The sequence below is a fragment of the Vombatus ursinus genome, unplaced genomic scaffold (assembly GCF_900497805.2).
Source record: "Vombatus ursinus unplaced genomic scaffold, bare-nosed wombat genome assembly UNPS02014828.1, whole genome shotgun sequence".
NCBI classification, from domain to species: domain Eukaryota; kingdom Metazoa; phylum Chordata; class Mammalia; order Diprotodontia; family Vombatidae; genus Vombatus; species Vombatus ursinus.
Genome location: NW_020954606.1, coordinates 655,053 through 667,582, shown reverse-complemented (window position 1 = coordinate 667,582; position 12,530 = coordinate 655,053). Strand labels below are relative to the sequence as shown.

At 36.1% G+C, this 12,530-nt stretch overlaps 1 protein-coding gene across 1 annotated transcript in view; it reads right to left on the bottom strand.

Annotated features, from left to right (window-relative positions):
• Nucleotides 1-572: 572 nt before the first annotated feature.
• The window catches only part of RIOK2 (RIO kinase 2), a 29,061-nt gene continuing 17,103 nt past the window's right edge, over nucleotides 573-12,530 (bottom strand). The window contains exons 7-10 of the mRNA XM_027838494.1: nucleotides 10,471-10,563; nucleotides 8,812-9,345; nucleotides 7,394-7,487; nucleotides 573-4,211 (exon numbers count right to left, since the gene is read on the bottom strand). Coding sequence (XP_027694295.1) covers nucleotides 4,050-4,211; nucleotides 7,394-7,487; nucleotides 8,812-9,345; nucleotides 10,471-10,563 — 883 coding nt within the window. The 3' untranslated portion in view covers nucleotides 573-4,049. The remainder of the gene's footprint in view (nucleotides 4,212-7,393; nucleotides 7,488-8,811; nucleotides 9,346-10,470; nucleotides 10,564-12,530) is intronic.

Here is a 12,530-nt window from a genome sequence, read left to right as displayed (position 1 = left end):
ATGCTGCAAATGAATGAAATCGGAGTCCCCAGACAGCTCTTGCACCTAGAAGAGGTGGTTTTATGGGGAACCAATTTTATTATAAGGAAGGTTTGAGGTACCAGTACTTGGAGGTCTCTATGTGGTGATGACAATAATGACTGCTCTGAAGCTCAGGGGTCACCTGCATGGTGATGGTGTTTCTCATGTAAAAAAAAAAAATCAGCATTTATAAGCATTTTGAACATGGCCAGAACATGTAGAGGTGACCCAACTACAATTATGTAGACAGTGCTAAGCAGAGAATCATTTATCTTGTAACTTCTGTAAAAAGGGTAGAGATTTTACAGAGTTTAGCCAACAAAAAAAAATCCCTCGTATTTCAGAATGAGAATCAGGAAGACATCTTTTTTTATTTAATCAATTGAGGCTCCTTAGTATTTAAACTCTTTTGAATGCTTTGTCTTTAATCTTCAAGTCCTGGATTTTGGTTATGACATTCCTGGGATTTTTCATTTTGGGGTTTCAGGAGGCAATTGGTGGATTCTACTTTCATTTTGCCCATTGCTTCTAATAGTTATAGGCAATTTTCATTCATATTTTCTTTAAATACATTTAGGATTTTTTTTTTTTGTCATTTAGGTTTTTAGGTAGTCAGATTATCTCCCCTTGACCTATATTCCTGGTCAATGGTTTTGTTAAGATTATACCTGACATTTTCTGGTATTAAAAATATTTTGGGTTTTTACTATTTGTTGTCTTTTGGGCCTATTTTTCAGTAATTGAGTATGTTTCGTACCTCTTATACTAAGCCATTTATTTATCCTTCCAATTCTTTCTCTAGAACTCAAATTCATGTTATCATTTTAAAACTTTTTTCTTCCAGGAACTCAGAGCATTTAGCAAACTTGTGATTATGACACTTATACACGAGTTCCTTTTTTTTCTGGGTTTATGTCTATGGCTCTATAATATTATTGTTGATATTTTCTTATCTTTACTCATTTTTCCAGCCTTACTTCCTGAATTGAGCCTTTTGAGTCAGGGATAAGCTTTGCCCTTCTGCAAAGAATGGTGAGGCTTTCTTTGGTACTGATCTGTATTGTCTGGGCAATCTGCCAGATTCTTCAAGGACCCCATGAACAGCTCTCTAAGCAGTCAGGCAGTTTACATGAGAAATACATGGTTGAATAGTGAAGAGGCGCTCTGACCCAGGAGGTGCCCCAATAGTTGTCACCTTAGTCCTAATCCTCAAGCTTTTGACCCGAGAGAGATCAGAATACAGGCTATGGGATCCAGGCATCCTAGATCCTGGCCCTTCTGCTTGAGACCTATGTACCATGCTCTAGCCTAAGATTCCCTGGCGAGAGCTCATCCCCAGTACCACAGGCTTCTGTCTGCTTATGTGGGCTTGTACAGGCAACGTGCACTTACTGTAGTTTCTCCTTGGGTTTTTTGGTCATTTCTGTCTCATTCTCTTTTTCCATCCTGGCTAGAGTAGTGAGATGGACTATTTTGCTTCCTCTCACTCTGCCATCCTGACAAGTACTGTCCAGTGAGTATAAAAGAGTTATGATGACTTAAGAGATGGAAAATTATGCAAGTAATTAAAAAACAAACATGGACTACACGTGTAACATGAGATGAGAGGATAAGTGGACAGTGGAACAAGTGAGAGGAGCTTTTCTGGGAATGACTGAAATTACATATTCAATAATCAGTCAAAAAACACCAATGTGCACTAGGTCCTGTGGGAAATACAAATTTTAGAGAAGACTGAACCCCTACCCTCATAAAACTTACTTGGATGCATCATACAAATAAGGGGGAAAGGCAACCAGTTCTCACAAAAGTATCCCTGGCAATGGAGAAAAGTGCTATGAAGACTTCTTTTAGGAATTGTAGGACCTGGCAGTGAAGGGCACTATCATACCATCCTAACCTTAGATTGCTAGTTTTTTTTTTATATTTTTTATATGGGGTCAAGTGTGTTTTCATTATTCATTATTCAATTATTCAATAAGGTGAATTTCTCAGGACTTGAGATATGGGCCAAGCCAAGAAAATCATCTCTAAAAGGTAACCTGGGCCTATGTAACACTTTGTACCATATGACAATCTGGACCTCAAATGCCAAGGAATTATATTTTATGACCAAACAAAACAGGGTCAAATTTCCCAACGAAATTAGTACTTATAGAAGACACAACTGGTCAGCGTTGTCTTACATTTGTTATTGGATGTCTTACATTTATTTAATCTCTATTCAATTTTTAAGCAACTTTACAGTAACAATTGTTTTCCACTTAAATTTCTAAACTGCCAACAATGCCTAGTACAGGGCCTTATACAAAGCTGAGTCAACCGAGTATCTCGTAGTTAAACTAATGAAGTCAGCTGAGCATGAGGCCACATTTATTTTCTCTTTTGGATTATATATTTTAAAAAATATTTACTTTCATCTGGATTACAACTAAACTTTTTGGTTCTATTAAACAATTTTGCCATGAAATTATCATGTCAGCAATTTAAAAAACTAAGTGATACTATCATTTGGTGGTTTTTATTTTTTAATTTTTTTGTTGGTAGCTCCTACCACTCTACCTTGCCTACAAGGCAATGTAGGTCATCAAAATCAAACGTATTTAATTTAGCATCTATCCATTTGCTTACAGGGATTATTTCTTTTCTTGGACTTTGTATGAATGAATGAAGTACTTACATGTGCAAAGCTGTGTGTTAAGCTCTAGGGATACAAAGAGAAAAGACAGTTCCTGCTCTCAAGGAGGTCACACTCTAATGGTGGATACATTTAACACATATGGGTGGGTTTTCAGCTGCAAGTCTGACTGAAAGGTCCCAACAACAAATCAGATGGTACTGTCTCTTTTTAAATGTCACTTCCATTGATAAAAATACCAGTTTTTGATATTGAACCATTTGCCAGTGCTGAGGACTCTGGAGACAAGAACTTTCTTTTCTCAATCTTTAGGGTCTTCGGCTGTGTCTATGGGGTCTAAGTGGAGCTGATGGTTAAGGTGGTCATGTTGGTTTGACTTGTCGGCACATGCTGGGTTGTTTCTTTCCCAAGGTACTCTGTTGCCTCAAGTAGGCTGGCTTGCCTGTCCTGTGAGTGGTTGTTGGTGGGAATGGCTGGAATTCCAGGAGGACTGTTGGTGTAAGGGTGGATGTGCCGCTACTTCCAGCACTCTTGTGCTATCCATATGTTGGTGGCAGCTAGTCAGCTGTTGGTGGAAGTGATGAGGAAGGTGAGCCCTTCTCCACAATGATTCCTCCCCTCAATAATTCTCAGTGCCTAGCATAGTGCCAGGCATGGAGTAGGTGTTTATTGACTGATATTTCCACTTAAAGTTAGGCTACCAAACGCCCAATGCTACCCTTTTACAGATGCACTCAATAACTAGGCGTTGACGATATAGTCAATACTAGGTATTTGTCATGCGAGTTACAGAGATGTGGTTCTTGTCCCACATACATAAGACAGACAATACTTCTATTGTCTCTTATTCCTGAGTCACACATGTACAGAAGGCTATAATTGCAAACAATTTCAAAGAAACAGAGTAACTTGAGAAGTTTTTGTGGTTATGTCAAAACTTATTTGTAGGCTTCAAGTAGAGGTTGAATGACTTGCTGGGGATGTTGTAAAGGTCCAGGTCAGACTAGATGAATTCTGAAGAGTCAGTGATTCTATTACTCTAAGGGCATATTTCAGTTGGGTATTTAGAATATATTTTCTTTGTCAAATTTCCACGGGATTGAAATACTCTAGTTACCAAAGGCTCAAATATGATAGTTCAGTATATGTAATATTGTTCCAAATGACTTTCAGAAAAGTTTCCATTCATTAAACTGGCAAAAATTTTTGGTAAGTGTTCTCTTGAAAAAATCAATTACTTCAAAATAGTTTCCTGTTAGAAAAGGTAGAATGGCCAGCTATACATATGCACACATTTACATAACCAAAATTACAGAAAAATAGGATCTTCAAGATAACACTTTCCCCCCAATATATTATAAACCACACTTTCAGAAAAAAGTTCCAATAATTATCCCCAAAAACTAGCTGCTTCTAAGCTTGACTTAATGTTGTAGGCGTTTTCTCTCCTTTGCTTGGTGTAAATATTTGCCTCTCCCTTTTGTAATCTTCGTCTCACTATAGCTTTTTGTTGTTTGGTCAACTGACGTTTCACCTTCTGTTTCACCAGTTCCTGAAAATAAGAAGTAGCACATCATTAGCATCAATGACAGCTATCTTTGGTAAGAGGTTAGAGTCACAGCAACAAAAACTTAAAAATTCCTGCTTTAATTTTATACTCTTATCAACATAAACTTGGCCAACAGACCAATGCCAACAATTAAAAAGATACAATAAAATCCAAACTGTCACTGACAGATTCTTAACAAAAACACTAGTTTTTCAAAAAAGAAAAAGAAAAAAAAAGAACTGTTCCAGCTTTCCTAATTCGATGAAACATTGCCACCTAGTGTTCATTATAGGGGGAAAAAAATGGACATTTCTCCTACTGCCCTATAAAATATTTATAGCACAGTAGTTGGCAATTACGCTGTTTTTAAAGGTATTTGCCATTTGGTCAAACTACATAAAACAATTCCCTTATTTACTTCAGAAATTTCCAGTTCTGATAGGAGGAATAAATAAAAAAGCCATAAATAATCTGGAGAAGGTATAGAATGTTCTCTTGTGGTAAGAGAAAACAAAATTAGCTCAACTCAGTTTAAGTCTTATTCTAGTTATTTATTTCAATTACACAAAATAAGCTCAATGGGAATATATCAACAGAATTTTCTCCCTTTTTTGGAAGTCCTACGGAATTTATAATCTACTTCAGAAGGACAGGACAATTTATATTGCAAGACATTCTAGTCTACTGAATTTAATTGAATTCTGAATTTATTGCAGGAATTTATTTCATCTTTGTATCTTCCATAATGGTTGGCTATGCCCTATACATAATAGGTGGTTAAAAAATGTTTGCTAAATTGAATTAATAAATACACATAGAATTGGATTATCAGAAAATAATATTAAGAGATATAACGATTAGAAGGATCACTGCATTGTTTGTGAACCTGATTTTCCATATCTAGAGCATTTTATCCCTGGCTGGAGGATCTATTGCTACTCTTACCCCTATATGGGTATGATAGGTTTCATGAAATTTAGATCATTTTAAATAGGCCAGATTAAATAAACCTAAAGAATCTAATAAGTCAGTAATTTTGCTATTGTCTATTTGCTTTATAACAGAAGACTGAGTCCAATATGGCACATCTGGGAATCTGGTTGAAAGCTAAATTTTAAAACAGGTAGTGGGAAAGCAGGCAGGGGAAAGGTAAAGGAAAGAACACTGGACTCAGAGTGAGGATAGAACTGGGTTTGACTCCTTACTCAAACCAGCTGCATAACCACAGTTATGAAGGTTCTTATTAACCTTTCAATATATTTCATTATGGAAATAGTAATATTGCAGCATCTACCTCACAAGAATATTAGAAAGATCAAATTATATAATAAATGTGATGTATTTTGTAAATGTTAAAGTGCTATACATATATGCTCCAATGAATATGACCTCATTGATATAGGCTGTCCCTTCCAATGCTGTAGACTGAAAGTCTACCATGTCTACATGTTCTGTGTGACTTATCCACATCCACTCTGATAAAGGGGGTCTACCCAAGGAACTGATGGGATTGGAGCTCTTTTCATATATTGTGACTATCAGTGAATCATGTGTCCTTCAACTATTCTTTGCCTTATGCGGTAATATAACCTATTCATTGCTTTCTACTCATACATTTCTGACATTCTTTGTACCACTTTGCCTGTGTAACTCTTCATTTATAAAGTGTGACAGCCTGTCTGCTCATATCTTGAAACTTTATAGTATTCCATGACTTGAAACCACATATCACCATAAGAATACTGGCATTAAAAAGATAGGCCTTTGTTTCAGGGAAGTCTCAGGTCATTAAATGCACTGTGGCAATTTCCCAAAGAGCAATCCAACTGACTTTTCTCTCCTTTGTTTACTTCTAGGCCAAGCTTCCTGTCCATTTGCACTTTTAAACCCTTAGACAGATGTACTGATGGATAATCAAATTTAAAATATCTAACAAATGTCACAGGAAAAATACATTGCCTTTCCACAAATAACCGGCCAGAATCAAAGTATAGGGCAGTACAACTTTTAAAACCTTTTCATAAAATACTTTAAATTTCCTCCTTATATTTTAAAAGTGAAAAATTAGTTCAATTATAAAATTAATCCAGTGAAAATTACAGAGCATGAAATAAAATTGTCCCCAATTCTGTGTACTGAATAATAGATGCTATTTATGTACAAATGAATCCTATGCTATCACCAATATGAATGGTTACTTCTAAGAATGAAGCCTGTAACCTATTCGTGCCTGCCCACCTAGTGTGAGTCTAGTCTATGTCTTCCTATAAATCTGTCACAGGAGATCCACTGAACGTGTTGGGGCAACTTTTGAATTTGTCTCCACACTGACAGGCTAATAGAGTAATACAAGGCCATCCACTGGGTACCCCTGATTCGTGTCACTTTACCAGCACATCTATTTTGGCTCATACTATTTGGATGACTTTCTTTTCTCTAGAAAACCCTTCACAACACACTATCTCAACTGATCCTTTCAACAAAACCCTGTGAGACAGTATTATTCTACATTCTCTGTAACTTTGATTCTAGTTTGGCATTTGCAGAAAGGCAATGTATTTTTCTTGTACTATCTGTTTGGTATTTTAAATTTGTTTATCCATTAGCACATCGGTCTGGGGTTTTTAAAATGCTGCAAATGGACAGCAAGTAGATGAGGAAACTGAGGCTTAGAAAGATTAAGAGACCTGTGTCAGAGGTGGATTCAAGCTCTGCTCTTTCCTGACTCCAAATCTATTACTTCCGTTTTATATCACACTGTATCATGTAGAATTAAGACTATGTGATTACTAATTTGTTCCACACCACGAAAACCAATAAAATACTAATTAAAGCATTTAGGTTTCTGATCCTAGGTAAGGAAAAAAAGGGGAATGGAAGAAACAAACAAATTCTCTGAAACCTAAATTTCTTTATCTGTAAAATGGGGAAAATAACTTCTTTGCCTCTCATGTTATTAACGAATAAATGAAATTTCTATAAAAGTGCAAAAACCCTTAACTTATTATACAAGTGTAAGGTGTTAATACGTTACTGTTAATAATAAAGTTATTTATATCACAGGTATCTTCTAGATTATAAAATGAGCATAGGGACCATGTTTTATGCAACTTTGCACTCTCAGGAGCACTGAGCATATTATCATGTCCATTGTAGGTAATTAGCAAACATTTAAAATTAGTTACCGGAGGAACTGTGGAACAGCTTACAATACTGCCTGCAGAAGTTACACTCTCAGTTCTTGTTCTATGGTGATTAATTTGTTCCATGTTTTCATCCCTAAAAAAGAAAGTAAAAGTTACTGTATCAAGCAATAATTTAACTTTAATGTATAATTAAGCATATAAAAACTAAATAAAATCACCATTTAAGTGTTTCTAACAATATTTTAAATTCTAGTCAACAGCTTAAATGCTCTACAGATAAGAGACATAAAATATCTCTGTTTTGGCTTTGTTACCTCAGAATCTAGCAAACTAAAGACTTCAGAAAGAATATTACTATGGTGGAAAAGTTGAAGTACTGAAATTAAAAAAAAAACTCTACTTTCTGATTTTGTAAATTTAAAATCTCCTCTGGCACTCTGACACACATCTTTTCATGAAAAGCATATTAAGGCAACTACTTGCTAAAATCTCTATAAATTAATGATGTATGTCATCCAAAGTACTAATGATTTGATAAAATAAACAAATAATAGATATTTTACGTCCTCTAAACCGTCTACTTCTGCCTTGATTCTTTTAATTAAATTATTTTTCCATTCAATGATACTATTCCATGGTCTATAAACATCTATTACTGGCACAGTCTTCTCCTCCAACTCAACACAGAGTTCAAGGAAGCTGAGACCACAGTCTGTATTGTTAGAAAAACTGCAAGTTAAGGGATTCCTCTGCCAAACCATCCATTTCTACAGATCAAGGTTGTAATATTTATGAAGCATTAATTCCTAATAGTCATTATTTTACTATCTGGACGGAGGGAATTTATTCAGTCACTATGTCATATTGCTTCAAATAGAGGTTATATCCCTAGAATTTATTTTTTCAAATATAAATACACATATAAATCTATAATAATGTGGTCTCACCCCCCCCCCACACTCTTTCTCTTTTTTTCTTTCCCTTTTCCTCTTCCTCCCTCCCAACTGACACTTCATCCTTCCACTGTTTTGGAGGCAGGTATACTCTGGACACAGACTAGATGAATAAGCATCAGTATTTACAAAAGAAGCACAATGTAGACATATGTAAGAAGAAAAAAATAAAAGCAAACACAAAACCTTTTTCTTTCAATAGCTTGCAACTAATGACTATTCAAGAGCACCTGTAAATTCTTTAGAAGTTACCATTATGCATTACCATTAACAGAAGTCTGATAAAACATTTATTTAAAAGTAATCAATAGGCTGCCTTGGATCAAAAGAGCAAGTGTAAAGGAATAAAATTTGGGCTTTTAAAGACAAAAAAATAACACATTATGTTTCCATTTTATACAAGGGTAACATGTCAGGCTTTTTGAAAGATGATCATTTATGAGAATCAAGAGAAAGTAGTGAACCAAAGATTAAAAGCAAGGTCCAATCAATAGAAATCCATACCTGAAAGGCCTGAGTTCTTTGTTTAATGCTGACAAGCTAACCAGATCAGGGCATTCATCTTCATATTCCTGACAATCAGCAGAAACTTCTCCTCGAAGCATTTGATCTGCTCCCTTGGTGACATTCTCAGTGCTGTCTTCCTCTTCATGAAAACCAGTCGCAGAATGCTTTATGCAACTTCTCTTCTTTCCTTCAACAATCTCTCCCTGAATTTCTCCTAATGAATGACTGATTTCAGTCATTTCCAAACACTGTGCACCACCCTCATCCTCAGACAGCACATCTGTATTCTTTTGTACCAGTTCTTCAGAAGAGTTCATTTTACAATCATCATCCGATTTATCTATGAAGTTTCTTCCATTTTCCAACTCAGAAGTCTTTACCTTCTCTTCAAGTGATGAAGGATATTCAGATCCTTCATCTATTTCAAGACTCTCATCATCAGGACCTAGTGGATGAAGTAGTTCATCATCTTCCTGCATTTGTTTTGTATATCCACTGGCAGAAATTTCTACATCAAGAGAGTCCTCCTTCCTAGTTAAAACAGCAATTTCAAGCATTAAAACTTCCCAACAAAAATCTTAATGTTTAATTTCACATAGTTTTTATGGTTACCAAATTAATTTCTAATAGTTAATACATTCAAAAAGTGAGAATTTTGGAACCCCAAATGCAATGTTTTATAATTACTCAAGAATATATTGTATACATATTTTAAGTATATAGATTTACAAAATTTATGCTATTATAATTATATAATTACAATAAATTGAGTATGGAATACAATAAATATAATAAAAAGGTCACAGAAAATTTTAGGAAAGATGGTTACCTACTTAGTTTTTAATAGTTCAGTTTTATTTCTCCCCTGTGTAAGCAGTAACCATTTCTACTGAGGTGGGGGAAATGCTTGTGGAGCTTAAGCTCTGTGCTCTTCAGGGCCCTTCCATGGAGGCTCTGGAGGGAATTACATTCTGGGGTTCAGGGGTAAGTTCAAGGGTAAGAACAAAAACTTGCCTTGATTTGGATTCTCTCATGGGTGAGGTTACTTCATGCCATCATGGATGGCTGGCTACATCCACATACAATCATAGTTATTGATGACTGCTGGCCCAGTTGCACTGTCATTTCCAATAACCAAATAGTTTACACAAATATGACTCCTTTAATGTGGGTAAAGCTTCCCAAGCTTCCCCAAGACTCTTCTGGACTGGGCCCAACTCAGGCCAGTCTCCTGGTAGTTTAGGTTTGATGCAGAGATGCCGCTATAGGTCACTCAGCAGTTAACAAAGAGAGATTTGCTTGGCCACAGCAGGAACATATTAAACAAGGACAGGCATTGAGGGCAGCTCCCCTGCCTGAGGTGATCAGCCAAACATTAGAACATGCCTAGAGCTCCTCCTCGTGGCCAGAAGTGATGTGAACAGCCTCAAGTCTTATTCTCTGGAGCCAAACAAATCTTAAGGATGGTCTCAGTATCTTTTAAGGAAAAACTATCCTAACCTGCATGGGGGTAGGAGTTAGGAAATTGCTCCTACCACAGCAATGTTCAATATTTTCCTCAACTAGCTAAAAGTATTAAGGTTTGAGGCTAATGAATCATCACACAAGCAGGGTTGCATCAATTAAAAAAAAACCTAAACCCTTCATAGAACTAACCTGATATCTCCAAAGGTTGGATAAAGTTCACTTTCATAATTGAAACGTCTTATGAAGAAATCTCGGATGCATTTAACATCTCTGTCAAAGTACCTGCAAAAGTAAGAATCATTCTGTATTATTTAAATTGCTCCTAAATCCTCCTTTTCTTATTTGCCTATACATATTGTTGTTCACTTATTCTAATATGAGAAGAAAATATATTATTTAAAGACAGCGACAGGGACTGGATCTATAATTTCACGGGTAAAGTGAACTACCACTGCAAATCTCTGCAACTTCAGTCTTAGAGAAGAAAGGCAGCATGCATGATTTGAACCTAGTTCTTCCTATCTCTTGACTCACTACACCAAGCTATTCAAAGATATTCTTTAAAACGAGGACATGATAATGGCTCATATTGTGATAATGTAAAATACTATAAAAGGAGTAAAATCAAACATTTCATAATCAATCATGAGAAACAAATGCTGTTCAATACTTTACCGTGAAAACTCAGGCCATGCTTCACAAACTCCCTTTTCTCTCCATCTCAAAAACCACTGCCACTATTTTCAACTCTTTCCTTCTCTACTCTAGTCTCTGATAGTAACAACACTCTCTTCAGTCTTCTCCAGCATATTGTTCCCTTTAATCTTCCACCTCTAACTACTGGTTCCTTCCCAATTGCCTTAAAACATACCCAAGACTCCAGCTTTAAAAAGAAAAAACGACCAAAAAGCCCTTTACTAAACCCCAACACACCTTTGTTAGATTGCCAATCAGTTAAATATTACTTATTAAGTCCTTGTAATTTGCCAGGTACTATGCTAAATTTTGTGTTTACAGAAGAGAGTAAAAATACAGAAATGGTCTCTGCCTCCAAGGAGCTTATTTACTGATGGAGGCATGTAAATAAACAGGTATATATAAGATATAGAGTGGAAGGAAAATAACCTCAGAGGGAAATTATCAAGTGGCTGGGAGGCAGAGGACGATAAAAGCCTCTTGTCAATGAAGGTAGGGCAGGATAGATTTCTGTACCCCATTTCCTGTATTTCTTATTTCCCAGTTGCCTGTGAAAACATTTTTTTTAAACATGTGTTTTTAAAACTTTGGGTTCCAAATTTTCTCCCTTCCTTCCTCCCCACCCATCCTCATTGATAAGGCAAGCAACTAAATATAGGTTATATATGTGCAGTTATGCAAAACGCTTCCACAGTAGACATGCTGAGAAAAACTAACTCTATTTCCCTTAATCCTATCCCACCCACCCACTTATTCTATTCTTTCTTTTGACCCTGCCTCCTCATAAGTATTTGCTTCTGATTACTCCCTTTTCCAATCTGCCCTCCTCTGTATCATCCCCCTACTCTCTTGTCCCCTTCCCCGCCATTTTCCTGTAGGGTAAGACAGATTTCCACACCCAATTTCCACACCCAATGTATGTTATTCCCTCCTGAAGTCAAATCCTATGAGAATAAGATTCACTCATTCCCTCTCACCTTCCCCCATTTCCCCTCCACTGTAAGAGCCTTTTCTTTTCTGTTTATTTTTTTTCCTGTGGGATAATTTACCCCGTTCTACCTCTCCCTTTCTCCTTCTCCTAGTATAATACTCTCACCCCTTAATTTTATTCTCTGGCTATGACCCCTTCATTTTCAACTCACCCTGTGCCCTCTCTATCTATCTATCTATATCTATATATACATACATATAATTTTTTCCCCTCCAACTACCCTAATACTGACAAAGGTCTCATGAGTTACAAATACTATCTTTCCATGCAGGACTGTAAACAGTTCAACCTTAATAAGTCTCTTATGATTTTCTCTTTCCTGTTTACCTCTTCATGTTCCACTCGAGTCTTGTATTTGAAAATCAAATTTTCTATTCAGCTCTGGTCTTTTCATCAAGAATGCTTGAAAGTCCTCTATTTCACTGAAAAACCATTTTTTCCCCTGCAGAATTATACTCAGTTTTGCTGAGGTGATTCTTGATTGTAATCCAATCTTCTTTGCTCTCCGGAATATTATATTCCACGCCCTGCGGTCCCTTAATGTAGAAGCAGCTAAATCTTG